This window comes from Enhydra lutris, unplaced genomic scaffold (genome assembly GCF_002288905.1).
Source record: "Enhydra lutris kenyoni isolate GAN:26980312 unplaced genomic scaffold, ASM228890v2 scaffoldscaffold9, whole genome shotgun sequence".
Lineage (NCBI taxonomy): Eukaryota > Metazoa > Chordata > Mammalia > Carnivora > Mustelidae > Enhydra > Enhydra lutris.
This window is the reverse complement of record NW_019154093.1, coordinates 72,168,679-72,183,659: the sequence shown is the minus strand read 5'-3', so window position 1 is coordinate 72,183,659 and position 14,981 is coordinate 72,168,679. Positions and strand designations below refer to the sequence as shown.

At 40.3% G+C, this 14,981-nt stretch overlaps 1 protein-coding gene across 1 annotated transcript in view; it reads left to right on the top strand.

Annotated features, from left to right (window-relative positions):
* LOC111142837 (vav guanine nucleotide exchange factor 3) overlaps positions 1–14,981 on the top strand; it is a 367,424-nt gene that overhangs the window by 83,648 nt on the left and 268,795 nt on the right. The window contains exon 2 of the mRNA XM_022496164.1: positions 3,950–4,066. Coding sequence (XP_022351872.1) covers positions 3,950–4,066 — 117 coding nt within the window. The remainder of the gene's footprint in view (positions 1–3,949; positions 4,067–14,981) is intronic.

The window sequence follows — 14,981 nt, the reverse complement described above, 5'->3', positions numbered from 1 at the left end:
GGTGCACGTGCCCCTTCGGATCACTACATTTGTATCTTTAGGGTATCATGCTTAACGAAATAAGTCAATTGGAGAAGGACTACTATCATATGATCTCCCTGATATGAGGAAGTGGAGATGCAACATGGGGGGTTAAGGGGGTAGGAGAAGAATAAATGAAACAAGATGGGATTGGGAGGGAGACAAACCATAAGTGACTCTTAATCTCACAAAACAAACTGAGGGTTGCTGGTGAGAGGGGGGTTGGGAGAGGGAGGTGGGGTTATGGACATTGGGGAGGGTATGTGCTATGGTGAGTGCTGTGAAGTATGTAAACCTGGCAATTCACAGACCTGTACCCCTGGGGATAAAAATATATGTTTATAAAAAATAAAAAATTAAAAAAAATAAGTCTTTTAAAAAACCACACGTATATATGACAGTATGTTCCAGTTGTTGGGTAGGTGGAATGTTCATTGTACTATCTTCTCAATTTTTGGTTAGAAATTCTTAAAAATAAACTGGAAAAAGAACAAGCTCAGCATGATGAAAACAAAATCCAAGTCTCGGGAGTAGCAGGCAGGCTGTCCGTCCCAGGTTGGCCAGTGCTTCTGCAGTGGTATTGGGGCTCACTTCCTCCAGTCCTCAGCTTCGTTCCTGTGTGTGCACAGAGATGAGCACCTGTGAACATCAAGTGGGATGTGATCCTAGTAATATTAGCCAAACTGGATAACTGTGAAAATCTCCAAATAAGATTAGACAAGCTTGAGGCAGAACCACTCGTGTTACTCATTTTCAGCATTTCCAGTGTCTGGAATGTTGTAGGCATTCAAATCTGTTGCCTGAGGAAATACCTACAGGGAACACCAAATTTAAGGATTGCCTCAAAAAAGTGAGAGGATACAAGCGACTTTTTCCAAATCCAGTAAATATTTGTGGAATTTAATAGAACTGAACTAGTTAAGGGGCAAATAAAGTTAAGGTTGGTTCTAGAAGTAAGAAGACCTGTTTTTTTTTTGTTTGTTTGTTTGTTTGTTTGCCCAATGTGGGGCTGGATCCCAGGACCCTGAAATCATGACCTGAGCCAAAGCCAGAGGCTTAACCCACTGAGCCACCCAGGCACCCCAGGAAGACCTGTTTTTAAATGTGTATCCAGTAATGACTGCATTTCAGTTTTTTCTTTCTTTCTTTCTTTTTTTTTTTTTTAACTTCTCAGAAATAATCCTTGCTTTTCTGAGTTAAGAAAGCACTTGGGTGGAAGTCTACTGTCGTTTTTCCTCCACAGGATGAAATCTAGTTTTGGTGAGCAATCTTCAGAGGGTGGCATGCGTACTTGTACTTCTCCTTGGTGAGCTATGAGTTGGGCACTTAATTATGTAAAATTATTGCAATAGAGCAGTTGCATAATCCCCAAGAGAGTAATTATTGTCTATCTTGGCAGAATGCAAGGCTTTTAATCTGTAAATAAGCAGTCCTATGTGGAAGAGCTACATGTAGAGTGATTCTGCGTTGTAAAGGTCTCTTATGAATTTTTTAGAGTGCAAGTAGTGACTCCATGTGCTGAATGGCTTCTGTCTTTGTGCTTCAAAGGGTTCATGATGCTTCCCCTGTGGTTTTAACCTCTCCTGAAATATTTAAGCCTCAGAGAAGGATTCCTGTAAAGGGTCAAACTGCATCTAAGTTAAGCCTGTGAAAAATCTGAATGTTTCAAATACAGAGGAAGTAAAATGTGCTTTCTGTAAATTAAAAAACCAATATGAAAAACAAAACAACAAAATAAAACATTGACGGTGCTTAAAAAGAGAAGGCTCAGATTAGCTGATGGGTTTCTCACTTATTGGAGGATAATGGTCTTATGCGTGCCACTGCAGCTCAGGTCTCCAAAAAGCAGTGATTCACTTTCAGAGTATGTGTGTATTTTGCTTGGGTAAGTCTGAGTCTTTGAGATACTGAAAGTAAATTTTGTTTTTAAAAACTGTCCAGAGATCTGCTTTCCCTTTTGTTGTAGTGTTGATGAACTGAGCCTTCTCTCTCCAAGTCATACTTCTCCATGGGAGCAGTGTTTGCCTACTCAAAGACCTCATTCTGGCGACTCGCCTTCTCTCTTGCATGACCAACTTTCCCCTCTTTACTGACTTATTCTCATCAAAATAAAAACATGTCGTAACAGCTTCCATTGTTTTTAAAAAGGCCTTCCTTGACTTCTCTTTCTCTCTGACACCTCCTCAATCCTCTGTTCCCCTTTGCAACAAACTCCTTAAGAGTCTATATTCTATATTCCCTTTTCACTTCCTCTGTTCCCATCATCTCTGGAACCTGCTCCATGCACCCCATTCCACACAGAACTTGTTTTTATCAAGGTATACCTGTAACCTTCACGCTGCCAGAGTCCATGGACAGCGCTTGGTCAAATCTTACCTATCATTAGCTAAAAGAGTTTATCATGCCTTTTTTCTAGAAACACTTTCTTTACTTAAGGGAAAACCAGTGCTTCTGGTTATTACCCTTCCTTACCAGTCACTCCTGATCAGCCTCTTGGTGGGCTCTTTTCCTGATCTCCTAAGATGACTCAGTTCCAGGTCCTCTCCTCTGTTTTCTCATAAAGTCCTCTAAGGTAATATCATGGATAAAAATGTTCTGTTGGGGCGCCTGGGTGGCTCAGTGGGTTAAGCCTCTGCCTTCGGCTCAGGTCATGATCCCAAGGTCCTGGGTTGGAGCCCTGCATCCGGCTCTCTGCTCAGTGGGGAGCCTGCTTTCCCTTCTCCCTCTGTCTGCCTCTCTGCCTACTTGTGATCTCTGTCAAATAAATAAATAAAATCTTAAAAAAAAAAGTTCTGTATACTCTAAAAACTCCAAATTTTTGTCTGTACTATATATCTGTACCCCAGACTGCAGATTTGTATATACAGTTGCCTGCCCCACATCCCACTGGATGACTAGAGTTATCTCAAATTTAACATAGTCAAAATGTAACATGTGGTCTTTGCATGGTTATGTCTTACCCTCCTATCTGCTTTTCCTATCTCCATGTTTGTTCCTCCTCCTTTCTATCTATGTTAAAAACAGCAGCCTGAAAGACCCCTGTAAAATATCAGGTCACATCCCTCCTCTGACCCAAAGCCTTCAGTGACTCTTATCTTGGTCAGAGTAAAAGCTGGTACAACAAGGTCCTTCATCATCTGACCCCATACCTTTTTAGCTCACCTCCTCCCTTTCTCCCTGTCACTCACTCTGCTCCAGCTGCATTGGCCCTTTTCTTTTCTTTTTTTAAAATATTTTATTTATTTATTTGACAGAGACCCAGCAAGAGAGGGAACACAGGCAGGGGAGTGGGAGAAAAAGAAGCAGGCTTCCTGCCAAGCAGGGAGCTCCATATGGGGCTCAATCCCAAGACCCTGGGATCACGACCTGAGCCACCCAGGTGCCCACATTGGCCCCTTTCTTAAACACACCTTTTTCTGTCTCAGGGCTTTGCCGTGGGATGCTACTTTAAGTTGGAATGCTGTGACCTGTATCTCTGCCTGGCTTGTTCCTTCACCCCCTTCAAATCTCTGCTTATCTGCTCTCTTCCCACTGACACCTTCTCTAATTATTCATTTAAGCTCCTTCCCACCCCCTCCCACCAGTGCTCCTGATCCCTCCACCTGGCTTTTTTCCCCATTGCACTTACCACCACATGACAATATTTCCTTTTTTGGTTTTTGTTGCTGAGTTTTTTCTTGTGTGTCTTTTATTAGAATATAAGTTTCATGAGGGCAGAAACTTTATGTAACTTCTTCATAGATGTATCACCTGTGCCCAAGCAGGTACTCAGTAAACACTGCTGAAGGATTAATTGCAAAGCAGTCTCAAAAGTTGATTGATTCTTTTTTTCCCTTGTCATTTTTTTAAATAGCATTCTGGGTGGACAGAGGATATAGAGCATTCAGAATGATTCACTATATACTAATAGCTATTTCCCATTCCTCAGTTTCTCTGTTTGAAGAACATAAGGACATTCCTCACGGCCTGTTGCGAGACCTTTGGAATGAGAAAGAGTGAACTCTTTGAAGCATTTGACCTGTTTGATGTTCGTGACTTTGGAAAGGTAATCACATTTCATTTTCTTTTTATTTTATTTTTCCACATTTCGTTTTCTATGTGTGTTCTTTTAATGGAGAACATTTTATCAAGTACTTAACCATTTTTTGCTGAAGGAGGACTTGTGACAGAAGTGGTCTAGGTAGTTGCATTATGTAATTAAATTTCACACATAGGTGACTTAGCAAAACAAATAACATTGTCCAAATGGGGCTAGAATTATTATTATTTTTAAAGATTTATTTATTTGAGAATGGAAACAAGAATGAGTGAGTGATGGGAGGGGCAGAAGGAGAGAATCTTAAGACTTCCCGCTGAGTGCAGAGTCCAACTCAGGACTTGATCTTACCACCCAAACCAAGAGTCGGATGCTTAACCAACTGAGCCATCCCCGCGTCCCAGGACTAGAATTATTTTATTTAAAGCAGTACAAGGAGAGTCCTTTACCCCAGAAGTAGCTTTTATAATGAGCTACCTCAAAGGGTAGGACTACTGTTTTCCACCTTACAAATTCCCCTCCTGTCTTTTCTATATCTAAAAGGCATCTAATTTTTGGAAGTTGAGAATGATCTGCTGCCCCTCTCTCTATTTAGACACTCGGGTAGGTGATGGGGAAGACATGAATCCAAAATGTTTGAGATTTTTGAGTAATTCCTATTGGTTGCATTTCAGCACATACATGTTAGCTTGTTGAACTTCGACGATATTTGCCACATGTAAATTGTTCTAAGATTTGCTGTTGTTATTTGTATATACACCAAATATTTGTGTGTAATAGGTGACAGAAATTATTCTCTTAAATGCTGTGGTCGTTTATTTTTAAGTGATTGGGCAGAAATAAACTTTTTGCATGTAAGAAGTCATTAAAAAAGTAATTAAGGTGGCCTTATTTTGGTTCCTGATGCCATAATTGCATTATGAAAATAAGAACATAAAAATTAGGAAAAACAAAATAAAACTAAATGACACTGAGAAGTTTGCCCTTGCTCTTGTAATTCCAATGCTAGTATCTCATCAAAAGGCTGAGAGTGATGCTTCATTTGATTTCTAAGATGTAATATTTTAATTATAAGGTGAAAACCTAGCAATGGATTGGTTTGCTTAAAAATGGGAATAGATTACACAAACTTGAAATAGACACATAAGAAATTTGATGCAAGTATGGATAAGCCACCCTGCCCAGGGAGAGAGAATCCTTGGTTTCTTGACCCAGAGTCCCTTTGTCATTTTCTGGAAGTCATCAGTCTTCTCATTCATCAGACTGTCAGTTTGGAAGCCTGTGCAAAAGGAAATGGGTATAAGAGCATGGTTTCTAAGATTCCTTTTTCCTCTGGCAAGCTGTGATTTAACAGTTTTGAGGTCCAAAAAAGTGATGGAGGATAACATGGTAACAAAAGCAACTGAAAACCAAGCCTTGTGGGGGTGGCGGTTGGGAGGTTGGTAGCACATTTGTCTGTGGCTAGAAAGTGAAGCCATGAAGATGACAGGGAATCAACTAGAATTCCAGGTAAGGTGGATTGGATAGTCTTCTAAGTTGTTAACCCTAAAAAACATCTTAACAGCTTAAAAAGATGTTCTCTTTATTCTTTGATTCCTCCCCCTATTTTAAAAAGCTCCTTAATTTTCTTTTCACTCTTTTGGAGAAATGAAAATGAAAATGAATTAGGGAAATGAAAAATGAAAAAAAGATTAGACTTTTTTTTTTTTTTTTAAAGATTTTATTTATTTATTTGACAGACAGAGATTACAAGTAGGCAGAGAGGCAGACAGAGAGAGAGAGAGGAGAAAGCAGGCTCCCTGCTGAGCAGAGAGCCCGATATGGGGCTCGATCCCAGGACCCTGGGATCATGACCCGAGCCGAAGGCAGAGGCTTTAACCCACTGAGCCACCCAGGTGCCCCAGACTTTTTTTTTTTTTAGAAGATTTTATTTATTTATTTGACAGAGAGAGATCACAAGTAGACAGAGAGGCAGGCAGAGAGAGAGAGAGAGAGAGGGAGGGAAGCAGGCTCCCTGCTGAGCAGAGAGCCCGATGCGGGACTCGATCCCAGGACCCTGAGGTCATGACCTGAGCCGAAGACAGCGGCTTAACCCACTGAGCCACCCAGGCGCCCCAAAGATTAGACTTTTAAAAGCTTTTCAAGGAGATCTTCATTTTTCATTCAGATTTGCAAGAAATGGTGTTGACAAAGACTGGGAAATCATCTAAATTCTTTGGAAACACAATGGCTTTGTTGTAGTGGAATACCACTGGGCACTTACACAACGGAAGTTTTGTAGGAGTTGAGATAATAGAGTTGAATGTGAAGGAGTAAACTGTATGCTTCTTAAGGGTAAATGTGTTTCTGTCTACTTAAAATACTTTGTCAATGATAAGTCTGAAAACAGAGTTAAGCTTGGGGATGTTATTGAGAATTTGATCCTGTACTCAGCACTTTAAAATCACATACATTTTTGCTACTGCCAACATTGGTGCATTATCTCTTCCAAAATTATCTGGCCTCAATAAACCACTGAAAGTTAAAGAAGCTCTTTTATACCTTACCAGTATTACTGTCATTAAACATTATTACTCTAAGCAAAACCATCAATCCCACCACTTACTGATAACTTTCGAGATAACTGATATCTTTTCAATCTTCATATATATATGTACACATACATGTATACATACACATAAATATACATATACATATATACACACACACACACACTTATATATATGACCGTTAATCCTCACAGTGGCCCTCTGAGATGTACTATTCAAATCACACATCTAGTACAGATTGGAGCAATAGTTTGAACCCAGAACTGGCTGATTCTCCCTGGTATCATGGTGCAAGTGTTCACATAGTGGTCCAGTGCTCTGTACATATTGACCCAATCTTCATATCAACCCCATCATGTAGGTACCATTGTCATCCCTATTTACAGATCCTGGACTGAAAGTGGCAGAACTTGGACAATTCATACAGTTTTAATTTTCTACGTTTAAAAAATGTGAATAGTATGTTGATGTAGACACTGAAGCCTTCCTCATGTTGTGACTATAAATTTTAACAGGATGTAGATGGGTTAGAGTTTCTCTCTTTATTCCTTGGGATTTAATTAAATTTGCAATTAACATAAAAAGAGGATATCTATAACTATATGCCTCTGTCTGCCTCAATTCATACAAATAACAAATCTAGAATTCATGTATATTTGGCACCTTTTTGCCTAGGAATATATTAATTGTAATAACAGTAGCTAATGTTTTTATAGCAATTTGAAGCTTTGAGAGTACCTCATATCACTGACCTTGTTTGAGTTTCATGATAGTCTTGTGGGGGAAACAAGCAAGTCTTCTCCTTTGTCAGATGAAGAAACTAAGAGATGGGGAGTTTTAACAATGATTTTAAGGTGTCCTTGGTTCGGATCTGGATCAGACCTTCTGACTTCCCAGTCCTCTGTCTCTCATGTCTGCCATCTGCATTGGGGTCTCGCTGCTGTGTGAATGCACAGGGAAAAGGATGAACTCATGGGAAAAAACCAAAGGAAGATATGAAATTAAAATAAGCACAAGTGATCTGTGACTTGGCATCTAATTTTTTTTTTTTTTTTTTTTTTTTTTTTTAAAGAAAGAGGAAAGAGGGGGGCGCCTGGGTGGCTCAGTGGGTTAGGCCACTGCCTTCGGCTCAGGTCATGATCTCAGGGTCCTGGGATCGAGTCCCGCATCGGGCTCTCTGCTCAGCAGGGAGCCTGCTTCCCTCCCTCTCTCTCTGCCTGCCTCTCTACTTGTGATCTCTCTCTGTCAAATAAATAAAATCTTAAAAAAAAAAAAAAAAAAGAGGAAAGATTTAGGATACTGCATGAGCCTTTAATATAATGGGTTGTTGAAATTAAGAACTCTACCTGGATAAATGTTTCACAGATTCTCATCATGCAGTCAGTCTTGAGCTAACCTTCCCCCACTTCCCCATCGTGGTGTAGGCTGCTCCCTAAGCTTTGCCTACGTTCTCCCTCAGTTCTAGGTTCCAGAAGTCTATCCTGAATCATAGGCTTTGATATGGATAGGTTTTCTTCTGGAACTTAGGAAAATTCTGGGAAAACAGGCGAATTTATGAAATTAAAAAGTGTAAGTGATCTGTCACTTGACATCTAATTATTCTATAGATATGATTTAGCATACTGCGTGTGTTAACACAAATGAATGAACGTTTTTTATTTAATTTTTGAGATAGTGAAGAGCACACATTTTGTGCAGTCTAGAGAGGCTTATGATAATTTTGCCTTTCCACATTACTTTTATTTCCTAGTATTGAGCTTTTTACCCAGTGTTAGGAGAATTTCATTTCAATTCAAACTCGTGTTTCAAAAAAATTAGAATAGTTCTGAACGTTTTCTATAACTTGATTTTGTTTTTCAAATCACATAGGGATGGAGAATGAGTTTACTAAATTAGAAGGTTAACTTTTTTTTTTTTTTAAGATTTTCTTTATTAGAGCACACATGCGCATAAGCAGGGGGAGTGGCAGAAAGAGAAGCGGATTCCCCACTGAGTGGGGAGCCCAGTGAAGGGCCTGATCCCAGGACCCTGGTTCATGACCTGAGCCAAAGGCATATGCTTAACTGACTGAGCCAGCCAGGCGCCCAAGTTGACTTTTTACTAAAAAAGCTTAATCTTGGGGTGCATGGGTGGCTTTGTTGGTTAAGTGTCCGACTTTTTGATTTCAGCTCATTTCATGATCTCAGGGTTGTGAGATTGAACCACAGGTCGGGCTCTATGCTGGGTGTGGAGCCTGCTTAATATTCTCTCTCTCTCCCTTTCCCTCTGCCCCTCCCCACCCCAAAGCAATCTTTTTCTGATTATATAATTTTAAAAAAATTTAAAGTTGTCTTAGTTGTCTTCTTTGCTTAAGAAATGTAATAAACCACTTCCTCCCCTAGAAAATTAGCAGTTATTAATTATAATACTTTTTACATTGCAATAGGCTCCGTAAATTTCTTCACTTCCATGCTGCATAAATGATCTGCTGTTCCTCTGTTCAAACTGTCATGTTCCGACTAACAATTTTGCTGTTTGGAAAGGTTTCCTACTGAGCTGTCTGTTGGCACATTTACAGTGTGGAAGCACATGGGATTTTTCTTTAATGAGACCATTTCTAGTGAGTAATAGAAATCCCGTTGCTGCTGTTGTCCAGATGAGTGATGAAGTCAGTTCCTTCCTTTGGCTGCTCTGGGTGGTATAAGGGCTGCTTTTTGTTAGCAGGAGACTTCACGTCTGTTGTTTGAAGCATTGTTAAGCACCTTCAGGTGTAAGGTGATATGTTTTCTTGAATCAGAAAGAATCCCACCTAACCAAAAGTAGTTCTAGCTGATTTTAGTAGCAATAGGATAGTAGCAATGTGTTAAGGTTCAGGACAGCCTCGGTCAAAAGGAAATCAGAGCATTGGCTTAGAGGTGAGTTAGGGATACAGGTGAGAACAATACCGAGAGAGAGGTAATTTTGTGTTTGGGTTAAGAATATGGTATCCGAGTTGGATCTTGGTTTGAATTCTGGTTACACTCCTTAAAAGTATGTGATTTTCGGCTGAGCTTGGGTTAACCTGGTTGAGCCTCAGTTCCTCTATAAATTGATGATTGGGAAATAATGTATGTGAAGTGCTTAACAGTATCTAGGTTTAAAGTATGTATTTGATAATTACTAGTTATTACTCTTATTATTACTATTATTACAACTTCATTACTAGTGTTAATTGGTTTAGAATTCATAGAAAACATAGAGGTTGAATTTTCAATTGAGTGTAAGAGTTAATGAGTTTGCAGGAGTTAGATGAGGAAATAAACTTTGTTCTTTCTAATGTGTCCTGGGGTTAATCTATTTTATCCTGCACAGCTGTCTTTCTCCCTTCTGTGCTCCTGAATCTCCTTTGAGAAAGCACCCTTTTCCAGTAGTTTGGGTGGTTTAATCATTGAGAATACCTCATCTCTTTGGCCATAGGGCGGGGTTTGGAGATGGGGCAAGTCACTCAGTTGGGACCTAGATGATGTGTTGAGACATTTTCTGGGGCAATTCTGTTGTAATATCCTCCTGCTACGAGGCTTAGAAGAGCCACAGCCATTGAGGTATCTGATGGTATTTCAAAACAGACCCAGTTTAGAGGAAACAGAGCTGAGGGGGAGCCTACTGGCATCATGTGTGGCTGGAATAAAGTTGTGCCCAAAGCCAAATCCATATATCTCTGGATTTGTCCATGATGTGAGCCAATATATTCTTCCTTTTTTCTTCAAGCCGGTTTTCCTTAGATTTCTCTCACTTTTGGTGGAGAGAACTAAGTGATTCACCTGGTTTTGTTGATCATATGATTTCAGTTGTATAGATAACTCTTCTTCTATTATCAAAGTTCCACACAACTTGGAGACCATTTGGTAGCCTCTGCATCTTTTATCATATATAGAAAAGGAGGTATGAAGACTGAGACTTAGAACATCTATTTTGCCGTGTATAAATAATTAGGTAGAAGTATAATCCCAGCTTTGTGGTGAATGCTTTCTGGTCCTTACCATTGACCCAAGCAGTATCATAGATCTTCAGGTCTTCAAGAGATGAAGTCATCAGACACCCTTTTCCAGTCTGTTTGTGCCCTACTGGGTAAAGCAAATGGATGAGCATGCCTCTTCAGGCTGGGAGCTCACTTCTCCTGTGGCCTCCAGCTGTATCTATGTTTTTGGGCCATACAGATAGATCTGAAGATGACCTTTAAAACCACAGGGTAAAAGGACTGAAAGAGGGCTCCAACACATTGATCTGGGGTTGAATAGGGCTTGGAGATATTTGTTGATTTGTACAAAATTGTCCAAGAAGTCAAAAAACACTATAGAATTCTTTGTGACCTCTGGGTTCTCACTTCATTCCTCTGAACTATAGGTTCCTCATTTATAAATGGGATAATAATTTCTATCACACAGAATTATTGTGAAAATAGGCTTTATGTAAGATCCTGGCATATAGCTCAGGAAATGATTAAATGAACCAATAGATCCAGTATAGAACCAGTAGTTTGGGTAGATACAGGTCATTCAGGGTTCTAAAGGTGGATATGTGTAAAGTCAAAAAGAAGATTCTAGTGGTATTTTTTGAAAATTTACTTGGTTTGATACTTTCTGGCTCAAAGTATTAAGAAAATTATAATACACATGTATGTATGCTTGTACACACATGTATGGTTATTTATAACTTACATTTTCCTAGGCTTTTGTGTTAAGACTATGTTTAACTTTGTCCAGCTCCCTGCTCAGTGGGAATCCTGTTCTCCCTCTCCCACTCCCCCTGCTTGTGTTCCTGCTTTCGCTGTCTCAATGTCAAATAAATAAAATCTTAAAAATGTCTAACTTTATTTTTACTTATTTATTTATTTTTGTACATAGAGATTAGTTGAGAGATCTGCAGGGAAACTTTTCCTGAAGGTAGTTGATGCCTTAACACTCAATAAATGTATTTTCCCCCCTAGAATATAAACCAAATTAGCAGCTCCATCAGATTCAGGATAGGAGATGGTCTGGTTCTTCACCTTAAAAAATAAATTGCCATTTAAAAATAAACTTGAACTTGCTGAGAAAACCAAAGGATACATGGTTAACCTAATGTAGAAAAAGGCTTGGAAATTGCATAATGGAAATTCACAACTGTCTATACCCTCTCCGTTAAGAGGCATTAGTATGTACCCCCTCTTCTCCCCCTTCCCGCCACCCCAGTTTAGTAGCCCAGACTTGCTGCTATTAGGCTGCCTTGACATTGTGAACTCAAATTTCTGGCCCATCTGGAATGCCTTATAATACATCTTATGATAATGTTTGCTTGGGCGTGTCTTATAGTTGGTGTGTTTTCACTTTTTCACCCTTTGCAGCCTGACTTAGACATCTCAGGGTGCATGTATAAAGGTACAAGGACTTCTTGTTGCCCACTCTGCTAGCCCAGGCTAGCCTCTCTTGGCATTTGTACCTGGATGCTGGTTGGTTTCCACATTCTCATCCCTACTTCCAGTGCTTGTGGGCGGTGGGAGCTTGCCCTCTGAAGTTCCACATACATTCCAACACAACAATACTTGAGAACCTGGAATTGGTTCCCTGCTACCTGTGCATCTCCTTGGAACTTTACCTGGCTTTCCCGGTTGCAGGAAAACCTCCCTGCCCAAAGACTCATGAGCTTCGTGTAGGTGCAGATAGCTTCAGAGACCTCACGCTGGCCTGGTTTGAGAGATTCATATTGGCTAGTGCATGTGCGTTGACCAACCCTTAGAAACATTTTTCATCTGTCTCTATGTAACTAGAATGAATTATCTTGGCATGTAAACATAATCTCTTTTCACAGTTATTTTTTGAACTCCACTCTTGAGAAGCTGGACATTTCCCAAAGTGTTTCTCATCCCAGATTATACAAGAGTCTCTGGGGCTTTTGCAGTCCCAGGGCCCTAATCAGTCTTGTTCAGGGCTCTAATCAGAACACCACAAGGAGCTCAACTTCCTGTTGATGGTCTACTAGCATGGTTGTATTGAAGACAGGTCCTGTGAGGTTTCTTCAGTAGCTCTTGTTCTCTGATGCTGGCATGGTCTTGTAGTTCCAGTATGGCTCAGCCTGCCACTACCCAAACCAGCTTCCTTGCACCCCCACAAATTTTAGCTTCTGCATTGAACCTGGTCAGGCCACATTGCCCAGACTTAGCAGTACATACTGTTCAGGGAGGAGCTCATGGCATCCTTTCCAGCCAACAAGCTTGAGCCAGAGCCTCCTTATTCAGCCACTTGGGGGGTACCAGCTTCAACTCACAGAGCAGCATTTGGGATCTCTGGTCTCTGTTCTATCAGAAGGCCCTGGACTTTTCCTGCAAAATCAGCCAGTTTCCAGCCTAGAACAGGCTAGTCTTCAGGGCTACTGCGAGGAGTCAACCTCTGTCAGTCCACAAAGGCTTTCTTTACTTCTCTTTACTTTCTCTCCCTTGAGCAGTAGGTGGTTTGCTTGTATTTACATAACTAAGGGAGAGTTCTCCAGGGATTCCTTCCTAAACAAAGAAAGCTTGTTCCAAGGCGAAGTTTATTATCTCCTTAAGCCTAGAAGGAGGGAACAGTTTCTGGCTCTCCTTAATATGTGTGTCTGGTTGGCTTTTCTACAATTTTCGACAGTTTCTACATTATTAGCAGTATTCTTTTTTTTTTTGTTTTTGGACAGAACTGACCTTTCTAGCAACCTCTACATCTGTTTCACTCTTTGCTAGTATAGTTCATAGGGATACTTAATACTAGGCTGGTTTTCCCATTTTTACTACCCCTCACAGAATTCTGGTACCTGAGCTATGCAGGATCTTTCTTTATACCTTAGTGATTATTCAAGTGAATTTGCTGGGGGGGGCGCACGGGGAGTCTGCTTTCTGATTGTTTATGAGCCAGTTTAAAAAACTCTTCACTGTTCTCTAACCTTAGTACAGTTAAAAACTTCTAGAATAGCATTTTCCAAGGAAGTTCATTGTCTTGAAAAATATTATTAGATAGCCTAGGAAAAATACTCTTGTCCAAATAAACTTATTGAAACTGCGTATTATGTCCTCTCTCTGTGGGATATGGCAGAGTAAAGGTACTGAAGACTCACGCAGGGAGGAAAGCAGCTAATAAAACTTTTCCTTAAATCTAAGATTTCTTAAAATTTGTGTATGAGTTGTTTTGGTATCACACAATCACTTCAGACTCACTATGTATAAAATTGAACTAGTTTGTTTTTTTTTTTAAATTCTTTTCCAACCATTTCTATTTGGCTAAAGCTGTTGCCAGGGAATAAAAAGTTAAAAATGCCTCGGTTAAGGCTGTTATCCCTGGGGTTATTGAAGTATTCAATCTAAGTATTCAATCTACCTTCAGGTTTAAATCACTCCAAACTAGGCTTCAGAGTAATCTTACAAAAATGCAAAACTGATCCTATTATTCATAGGCTTAAAACTTGACAGTGGATCTGTTGCTTATAAGAGAATAAAGTCCAAACCCTTTTAGAAGTCAAAGTTGTGATCCAGACCCCTTGTCTATCTTTCTAAACACGTTCCTTGTTTTCCTACCTCTGTTACCCACCTTGCTTTAGTCCCACCAAATTACTAAGTCTTCACCCTCCCGATTAATATTGTTTCCTTTGCCTGGAGTGCTTTTCCCTCCGCATACCTCTACCCCTTGTCTTTAGTGACTTATTTTAAGATCACACACATTGATACACTGCTTGAAATCTGAGAATGTAAGATTTATCCAGAACTCTGGATGTAGTTGATTCTTGGACGTATTGAGTAACCCCTGGGGCCTGACTTTGCTAATGTGTCTCTGCCTGTTTCTTCAGTTCCAGCTGGACCTTTGTTGTCCCCTCTGTCTTGCACAAATTTGACTTTGACACATGAAATCCACTCTCTTCCTTAGCTCATTCTGAGATTTTGAGATCAAGTAAACCTGACTGTCCTCCTCCCCTGTCCTTAGCTACCAACACGGAAAAGTTACCTAACTTCTCAGGGCCTCCATGTTTTGATGTATAAGATGGTCCTGATAGTGATGCTTACCTCCCAGGGCTATGGTAAGGAGTGTGCATCCAATTCTTTTTTTTTTTTTTTTTTTTTTTTTAAAGATTTTATTTATTTGACAGAGAGAAATCACAAGTAGGCAGAGAGGCAGGCAGAGAGAGAGGAGGAAGCAGGCTCCCCGCGGAGCAGAGAGCCCGACATGGGGCTCGATCCCAGGACCCTGAGACCATGACCCGAGCCGAAGGCAGAGGCTTTAACCCACTGAGCCACCCAGGCGCCCCCCCCCCCCTTTTTTTTTTTTATTTTAAATTTGAAAGAGATAGAGAGAGGGAGAAGGAGAGAAAGCAGGGGGAGGAGCAAAGGGAGAGGGGGAAGCAGGCTCTCCGCCGAGCAGAGA